The sequence below is a fragment of the Ambystoma mexicanum genome, chromosome 4q (genome assembly GCF_040938575.1).
Source record: "Ambystoma mexicanum isolate Mex_15411 chromosome 4q, UKY_AmexF1_1, whole genome shotgun sequence".
In the NCBI taxonomy this organism is placed as follows: Eukaryota; Metazoa; Chordata; class Amphibia; order Caudata; family Ambystomatidae; genus Ambystoma; species Ambystoma mexicanum.
The window spans coordinates 1,037,605,140-1,037,619,439 of NC_090928.1; the positions used below are offsets into that span (position 1 = coordinate 1,037,605,140).

Below are 14,300 nucleotides of genomic sequence, written 5' to 3' on the forward strand. Positions count from 1 at the left end.
CTTACCTTTTGTAACTTTGCAGACCCAGCACACACTATCTCACAATAGGGTACTGAAGGGGTTACTTAGTATCCCCTTTGTCTACTTTCTCATGTAACATTTTTATGTTCCCCTTTCTACAATTAATGGCTGGTGGCAGTGGTTTACTTTTTCCTACCATTGTGCCTTTTTACAGCAGGCTGCGTTCGCAGCTGCAATATAGCACCCATGGGTTCCCATTTTGTCAAAATGGCACCAGTCTTTTTTCGCCATTTCTTGCTGTAAAGGTCCTTCTTAAGATTTACTCTGCGCGCCAAACAAGTTTTGATCCCTTTGTTCGTTTTGTCTATGGCAGGGTTCACTGCTGAAACCCGCCTCTGGCTCCAGCTTGTTTGGCAGGGAAGGAAGCGACGGAGGTTCCCGAAACTCCCTGTGCTTAGTCTCCTTGGATACAGGAATGTCCCAAAAAGGCTGTCCTTGAAGGACTAGCCTAGCTGTCACTCACACCCTGCTGTGTGAGTGACAGCTAGGCTGCAAATGAATGGGAGAAATCTGCATAAAAGGTGAGGTCTTTTGCTTGGAAGGCAGAGTCGAACACTGGATGAAGTAATCCGAAGAAGAACTTGGAAAGACGCTTGCTGCAACTCCTGGACCGTTGGTTTGCCCGGTGAGGCCCTGCTGATACTTATCCCCATCACTGGCGATCACACAGTTGACACGCTAGCCGTAAACACAATCTATCTAGTCATCCAAGCCTGGATGGCTCAACATGAACTCTGTCTCAATGATGAAAAAACAGAGCTTCTTATCCTGGGCTTCCATCAGAGACTTAAATTAGACCCCGCCTTCAAATCTTTCATCATTCAGGGCAACATCATTGAAGTCCAAATGACACCAAAACATTAGGTATATATCTTGATTCCACGCTATCCCTCTTGAGACAAACTAACGCAGTATCCTCGGCCGCAGCTTAAACCTGCAAGCTCATCACTGCCTGCAGACCCTTCCTCACACCAGCCAATTGCACTACACTTGCCAGCACCTTTGTTATAATCGCCCAAAATCGATTACTGCAACGCCCTCTACCTAGGCACAACCCAATGCAATCTCAACAAATTACAGATTATCGAAAATAATAAATGTCCCCAGGAACCATCACATTTCTGACACCAGGCGGAGCCTTCACTGGCTTCCTGTATCACTTAGAGTATTATTCAAAACACTTGCACTGACGCATAAATGCCTAGCCAACTATGCGCCCAGATTTGCTCACCATACGTCCAACAGACCCCTCAGGTCTGCCCAGGCCAATTGCCTGTCCATACCTCATTTCAAGCTACACAGATCAGGTGGGATGATGTTGGCAGTCCTCGCTGCGAAACTCTGGAACTCACTCCCTAACCTTCTCAGAGCGGAACCTTCATTCCTGCCTTCAAAAGCAAGGCCAAAGCATGGGTGTTTACCCAAGACCTTGCCCAGCACTAGCTGCCTACCTACCCCTTGCGCTTTCTGACTCGCTGTATAAAGATGTCTATATATCCTGTAAATACTTTGTCTACATCTTTACCTCCGCAAACTTGTGCTTGTGTTTGGTCCTGCTTATCACATTTATGACTGTAAATTAGGCTGCCTTCTCCCTACTGTATATTACCTTGTATTTTATTTTATGCTCTATCAACCTGCCATTTAACATGTATATGATGTCTATGTCAAGCTGCTATGTAACCTAAGAAACACGCCTATATGCCCTTGGGCCTGGTGCACTATATAAATATATAAAATATGAATAAAAAATGTGTTTACGAAGCCACTCTTTGATATTCTTGACTATATGGGTGTTACCTACACAAATTATGCAGACGACACCCAGATACTAATCCCTATCACTGGAGGCTACGCAACTGACACCAAAGCACTTAACTTGAAGTTTACATAGTTATCCAGGCTTGGATGGCGCATCATTGGCTCTGCTTAAATGATGAAAAAACATATCCTTATCCTTGGATCACACCACAGACTTAGTAAACTGGACCCATCCTTTAAATCTTTCAATATTGATGGGAATACCATCAAGGTCTCAAATGATACAAAAATGCTTGACATCTACCTGGACTCCACACGGTCGCTCACAAGACAAACCAATGCTGTTGTATCAACTTCAGCCTATACCTGCACACTTATTACCGCATGCAGACCATTTCTCACTGCTGCTAAATGCATCACCATGGCTAGAACCCTCATTATGGCCAAAATTGACCATTGTAATTCCCTCTACTTAGGGACCAGCCACAAAACATCAACAAGCTACAAGTAACCCAGAATAATGCCATCAGGGCTACCCTCAACATACCTAGGAAACTCTACATATCGGACACCTGTGAGAACCTAAATTGGTTAACTGTTTTGCACAGAATATCCCTGAAAACATTTGCACTGACTCACAAGTCGCAGGCTAACCTTGCCCTGGTATATCTTACCAACCGGCTTACGGCCCACACTTCCACCAGACCTCTGAGATCCACACAAGCCTACTCACTAACTATACCTAGATTCAAGCTTCAAACAGCTGAGGGATCCAGCTTCCCAGTTTTCGCTGCTAAATTGTGGTACTCTTTACCCATTACACTTAGATCTGAACCCTCTTTTCATGCATTCAAGAGCAAAACCAAACTCTGGCTACATGAGCTGGACTTAGCTGCTTCACGTACATAAGGCTTGATATGCATTATCATTTATGACTAATGGTCTTTCTACTTCACTTCTTTCACCCTACTGTAATTCTACTGACGACAACTGTAACTTATGTACATTTCTTTGTATGCACCTATGTACCTGCTTAAGCAATAGGTTTGTATCTACTATGTAACTCATGTACTTTCTTAAAGAATGCACCCAGATGCCTCGGGGCCAGGAGCACAATACAAATAAAATAAATACAAATACAAGAACCGCAGTGGTGCTATTCGCGAGAAGCTGAAACAGCGAAGTGCTGCTGATCTGAACTTTGCCCATTGTTGCCGCCGACCTTCGAACCGTAGTGCAGGAGTCCCCAGACGTCCTCACTCTTGTCCCCACTACTGAGGCCCAGGAACAACAGGATCTGCCATACTACCAGAGAAGCCAGCCGGAACCAATTTCCTCAGACCTAAGGTACTGTGAACTAAGGGGTAGTTACCTCTGGCTGTGTAGTTTGCTTGCTCTCAGTTGAGACTAGCATTTACTGCTGTTTGTAGAGTTGCTTGCAGCTCTGCCTTTCACAAGCCTCCCAACTTGTGGCCCAACAAGTGATTTCGGTTTCAACAAAAACTCTCAAAGTTGTGCATGACTTTTTCCTCGCCTTCAAGAAAATCTTCAGCTCCCCTAGACTGTGCTCAAGTAACATTGGCTGTCCTGGCTCCCTGATAGACTCTACTAACCTGACTGTGTTTTGATCTGTCCCTCCAAAAAGTCATACATTCTTTAATTTTATCGATGGGAAAGGGTTAATCTACATTGCATTTGGGAGTTCAAATGTGCTTACCTGTTTGAGAAACTGGTTAACCATTGTTTCTTCCCTAACCTTTCCCTTTTGGACACCAAACTCCGTATTGATCTAATGTACCAGTGATATATCAATGTCCACATTGTCCTAGTTATTGAAGTCACCTCAGGGTGTAGGAAGTGTGTGTGTGCCATCCCCAAAGGGTATCTACTGATTTATTAAAACAGAGTGTGTATTTCTGAAGTGTATTTAAGTGTTACATATTTGCTCCCTTCCAAAGAAGGCTTATTCTAACTGACTGTTAAATTAATAAATAATTGTTTACTCAAGAAACCTTGAGTGTAAGTGTTATTTGGATACTTGTCACTGAAACTATTACAGCTCACATTGACCCCTCTTGAGATAAGACTGGCTTCTCAGTCACTCTACCAACTTGTGTAATACAGACCTATACCAAAGGTTGGGATAACTATTGCCAAGAGGACACGGCTGGTGCAGTCTCCCACAGGGTACTGCATACAATCTTGCCTAACACTTATTGACAAATAGGGAGTTCACCGACCATACTGGCTTCTCAGAACACACCCACAGGGTTGGTTCTGAAAGACCATCTAGGCTGCATCCAAATGCTTAATACTTTGAAAGTTGGGAAGGTCAGTGCTTGTCTGGATTTAATAGGTAAAGAGAAGTTACAGGCAGGTCATATGATGCTAGCAGTTCCTGCATTTTGAGAGCAGGAGAGTGCGACCTATAGAAGTAATACTTGTTATTGAAATTACCTTGCTATTTCTATTGATGTAATCCTTGAAATCTTCCTCTTTGCCAAGCACTGGTTTGGTTATCAAGTGATCATAGTTAACGCACACTGTTGGTATGGGAAGTGCACTGGAGGTTTCTGCAAGCCATGTTATTTTAGTCGTTTTCTTAAAGTCCTTGTTCTGCAGGTTCAACTTTGCATCGATGGATTCCATTTTCCCATTTGAGTTTCTATAAAGATAAATGACACCTTCATAAAATGAAGAAAAAAAAAAGAATCTCATGCAAAGCTTATTTTTTTACACTTCTTAAAACATCTCTCTAAGGCATATTTGTACCACCCTTTGCTGAGGAACCTATCAACCCTAATGGCAGGCCAACACAACGGACAAGAACAGAAAGCCAATCCTCTATGTGTAGGTAACATCTGAGTTGGGACTAGGTCAACACAAAAGGTACACTTAGTCCACATAACTCTCTCGGGGAAAATACACAACTGTGATATACTGAAGAATATATACTTGAATAAAGTCACTGTTGATAGGACTTGGAAAAACCACAGTTTTTTTTTTTTAGTGTTTATGGTTTATTACAAACCTTACCACTTTTGTTTGTGTGTGTTTTTTATTGGTTAAATAAACCTTAAAAACACTACAAACATAAATTCATACAATAAAATCATACAATGATTCATATTTCATAATTGAGCATTATAGAATCTATCAGTTTAAAAAGACATTTCATATGGACCCTCTAATAACATAATAGTCATATCATTAACAATAACCACAATTTCGGGAAAAAAGAATCATCTAATTAAACATTCTAAAAGTGAAAAAAAATAACCACATGTGAAAGGTTGTAAAATGTAATATTGTTAAATTGCCAGCATATATTGTCGCCCAGTATAGATCAGAAGTGTAATTAATAATTTCATATCTCATATTGTGATAACCGTTTCTATGTGTCTACACCAATCTGTCACACTCTGCTAAAAAGGTGTCGGGGAGTTTCGACTTTCTCTTTACAAAATCTACATAGTCTAAGCTCATATGGGATATTGTCCCATGCTCCTGTTCTTGATAGTGTGGGTAGAATGTCCAGTCTGAATTGCATCACAAATCTTCTAACATTTATATCAAAGTGGTTTGTTAAATAACCAGAGTATTCACTAGGAAACTTTGCTTAAAATAATTGTGATATTTCCTTATAGTGCCCGGTTTAGATAGGTTATCATCCCGATCCAAAATACCAGGTAGCTTTTTAATTTTAGTTTGCATCACTGATAACAGTGTTACCTTATCCCACTTAAAACCAATCTCGTCAAACATATTAACATCATTATTCCATTCTTTCAAAGTACCAGTAGTATCATTGTTTATGAGATATCTGCCAGAGTTAGAATAGAAGGAGTCCTCATCTTCTAGTTTGCTACAGATTTGTATATGAATACCCATCCTTATTTTCATTAGGATCGTCAGTGAAGTTAAACCCAATTCACAATTAATACCTTCAACCGGAGCATTTTGTGGAAAACCAAGGCTCTTCACCACAGTGTACCCTCTAATTTCTTTAGCCACTTTTTTTCCCTAATCGTAAAAACCTCTAGACCGTATGCTAGGCATGGAATAAGACATGTTTTAAATAATTTCCACAAGCTTTCAATTGAGGATCCACTTTTATGTGTTATGAAATCCTTCACTCCATTTTTTGAACAATACAAATTTCCAACAAATGAGCGCTTAATGTATCCGATATAAAAATACCAAATAAGTATATGAGTGAACAATTTCTATTGTCTCTCCTTCCATCTTCCAAACACATTTTGTGTTCTAACTACTTTGAGAACCAACCGCTAAATAAATATATATATATATATATATATATATTAGAGTAGGTGCTAACGGGCATCCTTGTTTAAAGCCCAGATTTATTAGTTCTACCCTCTCGGTTTAGTCGGATCGGAGTAACATTATCAGTGTACAGCTCTTGTATAAAATATAGGATAATAGGGATCAATTTACACTCCCTTAATTTCATCCACATGATTTATCAGCCTATTGCATCGAATGCTCCTTTCAAGTCAATAAAACAAATGTACAAAAGGTTTATCTCTGCTTGCAAGATTCTGCCGTATCAAATACAGCAGTGACCACACATTGACTATAGTCCCCATTCCACGTCTGACCCCTGTGTGTAGTTCAGAGAGTATATTGTTCTTTCTTGTCCATACATTTAGTTACCATAACAAAATCTGTGCAAACATTTTTGAAGCAGCATCGGACATGGCCAACAATCTAAAATTGTTAGGGAGGTCTCTAGCGCCTTTTTTAAAAATTGGGATAAGCATAGTATTTTTCCAACTAATTGTATTCACTAGTATAGTAAATAATATTGAGAAGGTATTACCCCAAAAATGTAGTCTATGCTTCTATATCAACCAGTCGGGCCATGCCGCCGTTGTAGATGGTTACAACTGATTTATTAGCTCAATATTATACGATTCATATTCAGTGGCAAGCTACTTGCAATCCAAGCCAACAAATGATTTGTTTTTTATAGCCTTGCCACACATAGAATAGTTGGTTCTGATATATTTAATCCATTTCATTTCAGATATGAGGTTGATCTCACTTTTCGCAGTGTCATAGAAGCCTACATAGTTTTTTATAAAGATTCTAAAATGTATGGCCATCAGTCTTTTTGACCATAGAACGCAGTTGAAACCATCCGAGTGAGGCCTCAACGCCTTGTGTCTTTTGATAAAGTTCTTATATTTTGTTCTTAAATTAGTTTCTTTCCTTTAATTACATGATTACACAAGCTTTTCATTACTGCAAGCACATCCTTATTATGTTTCTTCTTTTCTCTAGCAATAGCAGCATCCCAGGACTTCATTTTTACCATAGTTTTATGTAGAAGTCCATTTCCACCTCATGGATATATAGTTTAGCTCTTTGTCCAAGAATAGAAACTTTTTTGCACACATTTTTTAAATGGATGGAGTCTAGTCAGCATTTTTTTTTAAATGACAACATCTCTTTCCAGGTTCTTTACAGACCAGAAGATTCTGTTACCACTTAAATTTGATCTAAAAGCTGCCTCCGGTTTTTCTTTTTTAGCGTTTTAGCTTGAATGCTAAACCTTTTGACCACATGGTCACCTAATTGATGGGCAGACTAAGCCGACCCAGTAAACCTAACATTGAATTAGGAAAGAAGATCTAATCAATCCACGAGAGTGAATTTCTAGTGGACCATGTATCCTCATGATCTATAAACAATTGTCATAACCCATTAGCATAGACAAAGGTTTCCCATTTCTCATAGGATGAGGGATTGTCAGTCATCTCTACGATGATAGTAGATACCCATTGGTTTGTACCAATTGGGTCAAAGTCTCCAACATCCCTAATTGAGGGTTTAAATCTCTTAAAGTTCAGATCACCCGTTATAGTATATAGGGCATTTGCGTTATCAGACATCCAATGCTCAATTATACTATTGAGTTATTCAACATGAGTGTGAGACATTAGAAGGGCTGTATACATTTATGATCAATATTCTATTAATATTAACATCAGTATTTAGCTCCAGGATAGTTGCCAATATACAGGAATTGGTTATTTTTTTTCATATTCTTTTAGTGTTGGATTGTATTGAGCTCCCAATATTGCGCCCCAAGAATGTCTTCCCAATCCTGAATATTTGTGTTTTTTAAAAAAAAGATTTTATAACCGTCCAATACAAAATCATGACATAAGAAAGTTTCCTATAGGGCAAAAACAGCATTTAAAAAGAACTCCATACCCTCTTTCCTGGACACAAATGAATGATGGCCTCTAGAGTTACACAATACAACCGATATTTCCTCTTTAACCACCCACACAGGTCAGCACAGTCTCAGGTCCATTGTTCATAGATTTAATGTTCTTATTTTCAGTTGTGCTCACACCAGCTTCTTTCAGTTCTTCAACTAAGCGGTGGATCAGTTTATTAATATTGATTGGACTTATTCCATTATCACTCCCTTCTTGCACTCTTCCTTTGTTAATCTTTGTTTTTACTACAGAGTTTTCCATACAAGCAAACTCATATCCCTACTCTCTAAGCATTGGCATAAAGCATAATGCATTCGCAAACAATAGACACCATGTGTACTATAGCCCAATTTGGGCCACTAATATTTATGGGAATTTCCACTAGTGGGATCTCCTACGTAGCAATCGCCTTTAATTCAGAGATTTGGTGTATAAATTCCAATACATTAGATCTATTCATTAAAGGACTACACGAAGTGGCATAAGTATCCACAATTTAAAATGTTTTATTATGTGTAATAGCACTCAATATATCATATCATTTAGCCCAAAGGTGCCATCAGCCATACTTTCCTGAATCTCATTGTAATATTGATCAGCTAGGTCCGTTCCTATTCTCAATCATGTTACGCCCATCCATGTGACTGATCTCTTGATCAGCATTATATTTGTCATTTGTTTCTTCCGGTTCCGAGAATTGGACCCTGTTCTGCTTTTTCCCCCCTAACCAGGAATCCAGTCCTCTCTTTGACCTTTTGGTTCTTAGCATATAGTGTATTACTCGCTTTAGTGGATTTGTTTTTGTTAATAGTTAGTCTAGAAGATTTATTACTGGGTGTCTCATTGATCAGCTGTATTCTATCCTATTCTTTACATCTAACTCCAGATCTTCTAGTGTAGGCCAATGATAATGAAGACCTTTTTGCGGGTTTTTCTTTTCCTCCGTTTTATTTTCACCATAGATCGTCTCTGTTGATTATTGGTAATAGAGGTAGCATTTTGGGTAATTGGCAATAGTACCTGTCGGTTCTGCGATGTATACTTAGGAAAGCTATACATATTGTCATGGATGGTAAGTCCAAAGGCATTGCAACTATCCCTACTATCTCTAGTCATCTCATGACAACCTGCTGCATTTCTAGTTTCCATGTGAGATGGAAAGGTATGACATGCATTATTTATCGTAATAGCATTTCTGATTGTATCTGCTTCGATTTACATGCTGTGCATATAGTCCGACATCTAGTGGTAATCGCTGAGTATTGCATCTTTTTTCGAGGATCGAAAGGGGACGTCGACATGGGCATGACTAACACTATCCCCAACGTGATGTGTAGTGTACCCAAAATCCCTCACGAATCGAGGTACCTCAGATTGTGTTTTATCTGCCGTGAGGGAGCATTATAGACAGTGCGAGTGAGTACAGAGACAGAAGGTGTAAGATGTTGTTGGTTCTACTCAATGATGGGAGTAAGGGTGGGCGTATGTGAATCTAAGCAGATACAATCATCAGAAATGCTATTACGTTAAGTAATGCATGTCTTCTGATGCTTGTTAATTTGCTTAGAATCACAAGCTGTGAATAGACTAGCGAGCAGTACCCAGAGATGGTGGTGGGATGTGTGAGTAACAGTAGCAAAAAGATGTCTTAGCACCGCTTGTCCCCACCTGAGAATCAGACCTAGAGTGTGTGTCTAGGAAGTAGTGTTGTGTAAAAGGTGTGTAACAAACTCCAGGTTGCCGCTTTACAAATTGAGTCAAGAGGAACATTTGCAATGAATTCTATGGAAGCCCCCGTGCCCAGAGTAGAGTGTGCTCTAGGCGTGAACGGTACATCTCTCTTGGCAAGAGTGTAACAGTGTGATGCAGTTTACAATCCACTTTGAGATGAGACAGGGTCTCCTTCTCCATCAATGCCACTGAAACGAAAAACTGTTTTGTTTTCCTTAGTGGTCTTGTCTTTTCCAGATAATAGATCACTGCTCTCCTCACATCAAGTGTGTGGAGGTGTCTTTCTGCCACGTTAGTGGGGTTCTGGAAAAAGGTGGGTAGTTCTATTGATTAGTTCACATGGAACTTTGATATAAATTAAGGTGCAAATCGTGGGTGAGTGCACAAGACCACCTTATCCTTGTGAATCATGATAAATGGGTTTTGAACTGAAAGGGCCTGCAGTTCACTAACTCTCCCGGTTGATGTGATTTCCACCAAGAAGGCGGTCTTGTAGGCAAGTGCTTTTAGGCTAGCCTTGTGCATAGCTTCAAAGGAAGGCCCCATTAGTCTAGTAAGTACAACATTCAGGTCCCATCCGGGAGCTGAGTTGGAAATAGGGGGATGAAGTATTTTTACCCCTTCCATAAATGCCTTGATTACTGGAATTGTCCACCACAAAACTGTCTTCTGGGACGTGGTATATGCTGAAAGTGCAGCTAAGTGGACTTTTAAGGAATTGAAAACCAGGCCTGAATCTAGTAGGCGAGTTGGGAACAGGACAATATGTGTTGGTGTGCATACAATAGGATTGATGCTTTTGCCATTGCACCAGATGACAAAGCATTTCCATTTGCTGGTGTAGCAATGTGTGGTGTTAGGTTTTGTGCTTCCCTAAGTATGTCTATACATCTTTGAGGGAGTTGGAGGTGACCAAACTAGGACCTCAGGAGCCAGGCTGCTAAGTTAAGAGTATGTGGCCACATCGGGGCCACCTGAATCATTGTGACTGGTTCCTGGTGCATCTTGTTGAGCAGGTGAGTCGTGGGGGGGGGGCAGGGTGGCAGACAGGGGGGTGCCGGGGGGACACAACGTAGACAAATTTCCCTGACCATTTTATCCAGATCCTGTTGGAACAGTTCTGCAGGTACCTGGAGGCATAATCTGAGCATTGTGCGTTCTCCAGAGTTGCGTACAAGTCAATCTCTGGGAAGCCCCAGTATGGGAAGTTGTTGAGAACAATGTCTTCGTGTAATCGCCACTCGTACTCTACGGGTAGTGGGAAGTCTCTGTGGAGTACGTCCGCCAGAAGATTGAATTCTCCTGGAACATGTTGTGACAGAAGGAACATCTTGTGATTGAGTGCCCAATTCCAAATGTTCATTGACAGTTTGGATAGCCCTCGAGAGTGAGTACCCCCTTGTTTGTTCAGGTAGGAACAAGTTACTTACCTATAACTGTTGTTCTCCAGCATGGATTCACATGCTCATGAATATTCCCAGTCGTCAGGCTGGGAATCCTCGGTAAAGAAAAAAATCAGTTTTGTTACGGAACGGTCTTGCTCCTAATAACCAATCACTGGTCTCTGGGCCATACTGCCCCCAAGCCAATGACTGCCCTCTACCTAGGCCCCTCCTCTGCCAGCCATCTTCAGATTGGGTAGCACGTAAAGTGGCAGTAGGACCAAGAAAATAGCCGCAGAGGGGTAGGAGGGAGGGTTCGCATGTGAATCCATGCCAGACCCATGCTGGAGAACAACAGTTACAGGTAACTAACTTGTTCCTTCTCCAGCATGGAGTCTGGCATGGATAAACATGCTCATGAATACAAGAATACAGAGCTTACACACATGCACAACCACGGGTGGCGGTAAGGCTCAACATTAAGCATTTCATCAACTCAACATTAAGCATCTCTTACCTCCTCACCAGGCCGACCTTTAGGCGAACAGGTTGCGCAGCACTGCCTGGCCGACTCTGGACTCCTCCCTGGAATCCCAGTCGACGCAGTAGAATCTCGTGAAGGTGTGCGTCGACCTCCACGTAGCAGCCCTGCAAATGTCCAGCAGGGGCACACCAGAGAGGAACACCGTGGTAACAGCGATCGCTCTGGTCGAATGGGCTCTCGGACAGCCGGGCAACGGTCGGTTTGCCAACCGGTGACAGTGCATAATGCAGACGGAGAGCCATCTGGAAATGGAAGCCTTCAAGAGGGCCTTCCCTCGATTCACAGGTCCAAAGTTCAAAAACAGCTGTGATGTCTTCCGCAGGCTCTTCGTGCGGTCCATGTAGAACTGGAGCGCTCTAGCCACATCTAGCGAGTGCAAAGTCCTCTCAGCCGGCAACAAAGGCGATGGGAAGAAAACGAGTAACACCAAGGGCTCGTTGAAATGGAAGTCAGACGGCACCTTGGGCATGAAGGAGGGGTGCATCCTCAGCACCACCCACGTCTCGTGTAAAATCAGGTATGGTGGTTTACAGGAAAGGGCCAGGATCTCTCCCACTCGTCGTGCAGAGGTGATGGCCACGAGAAACGCTGTTTTCCACGACAGGAACTTAAACGGTGCCCAATGCAGCGGCTCCAATGGTGGCCCCATGAGCCTGGTCAGCACCACGTTGAGTTTCCATGCCGGGGCCTTCACCGACAGGAACGATCGGAACAGTCCTTTCATGAACTCCTTCACCAGGCGATGGGACCACAGAGATGATCGCCCTGGAGTTCTGGTGTAGCGGGAGATAGCCGCCAGATGTATCTTGATGGAAGCATGAGCCAGCTCCACCTTGGCCAGCGGCAGCAAGTACGGCTGCACGAGAGGCCGTAATCCGCAGTGGGATAATCTTCTGTGCGTGGCACCAGACAGAGAACCTTTTCCGTTTGTGTCCATAGCACTTGAGAGTCGAGGACGCCCTGGCCTTTGCAAGCACCTCCTTGCAGTCCGCCGGGATATCATACCCTCCGAACTCTAGTGCTGCAGGAGCCAGGCCTGCAGGTTCAGTGACCCCGGGTCGTGGTGGAGGATGGCGCCTCCTTCTCTGGCAAGAAGATCCGCGTCCGTTAGCAGTTTGACTGGGGGGGACGCTGACATGTCCAGAAGGTCCGGGAACCAAATCTGCCTCGGCCACGCCCATGCAACGAGGATCATCCTGCACCGGGACCGTCTGAGTTGACCGAGTCATAGTAGCAATGGCAACGGTGGGAACGCATACAGGAACAGGCCATCCCAGGGGAATGAGAAGGCATTGCCCATGCTCCCCAGCTGGGGAAACCTGCTGGCAAACCTCCGGCACTTGGTGTTGGTCGCCGTCACAAATAGATCGATCTGGGGATTGCCCCATCGTCGGAATAGGAGATCCACTTGATCCTGCCGCAGCTCCCACTCATGGCACGAGCGCAGCTCCCTGCTGAGTGAGACGGCGATGGAGTTCTTTATTCCTGCCAGATGGAAGGGAACCAGAAACATCCCTTGGGCGACGGCCCAGTGCCACAGATCCTGCGCTTCCTTGGATAGGGCTGGGGATCTGGTGCCCCGATGCTTTCGGATGTAGAAGATCGTGGTAGTGTTGTCGGTGAAGACCCTCACCACCTTAACCCTTGAGGGACAGAAGGAAAATACTTGAGGGCCCAGAACACGGCCCGGAGCTCCAGGACGTTGATGTGCAGGGACCTCTCCTCTGGGAGCCAAAGGCCTCTTGCGTGGAGATCTCCGGTGTGCGCTCTCCATCCCTCCAGGGAGGCGTCTGTCTTCACAGTCTCCTGGTGCGCTGGGGTCTGGAAGTCCATGCCCGCCGCGAGATGCGCACGGGTGCCCCACCACCGGATCGCTTGACGGACACTCTCGGTGAGTGGGATCTTATCTGCGAAGCTTCCCGCCACCGGCATCCAACGGGCGTCGAGGAACTCCTGCAGTGGCCGCATCCGCAACCTGCACAGATGCACGATGACATCATGCCGAGCAGGGACTTGATGGACCTCACCATGGCCACTTCCATCGTCAACAGCCGTTGTACATTGTCCAGGATGGCCTTCGTCCTTTCCTACGACGGTGAGGGTAACCGCGCCACTGTGTCGAGTCTGGCTCCCAGGAACAGGGCGTCCTGCGATGGTACCAAGTGGGACTTCGCAAAGTTGATCGAGAATCCCAGTTCCGTGAGCAGGCTGACGGTCTTCCCTGTGTGGTCGAAGGTGAGTTCTCTCGACTTTGCTTGGATGAGCCAATCGTCCAGGTAGGGGTATACGTGGATCCCCTTCAGACGCTGCCACGCCGCCACCGGTGCTAGGCACTTGGTAAAGACTCTTGGAACTGACTTCCACCCGAAAGGCAGGGCCTTGAACTGGTAGTGCTGTACTTGGACCACGAAACCCAGGAACCGTCGATGGCCTTTGTGTATGGGGATGTGGAAGTAGGCATCCTCCAAGTCCAGCGACGATAGGAAGTCGCCTTCCTCCAGCTGTACCAGCACGTGCTGAAGGGTAACCATCCGGAACTTCTGGGCTTTGATGTATTTGTTGAGGCGTCGAAGGTCCAGGATTGGCCGCAAGTGTAACGCTCACCTG

General features: G+C 43.8%; 1 protein-coding gene across 2 annotated transcripts in view; it reads right to left on the reverse strand.

Moving 5' to 3' along the window:
- Positions 1–14,300, reverse strand: part of EPRS1 (glutamyl-prolyl-tRNA synthetase 1) — a 1,308,133-nt gene that overhangs the window by 799,146 nt on the left and 494,687 nt on the right. For both annotated transcript variants that reach the window (XM_069608586.1, XM_069608585.1), the window contains one exon: positions 4,240–4,447. In XM_069608586.1, the coding sequence (XP_069464687.1) occupies positions 4,240–4,447 (208 nt within the window). The remainder of the gene's footprint in view (positions 1–4,239; positions 4,448–14,300) is intronic.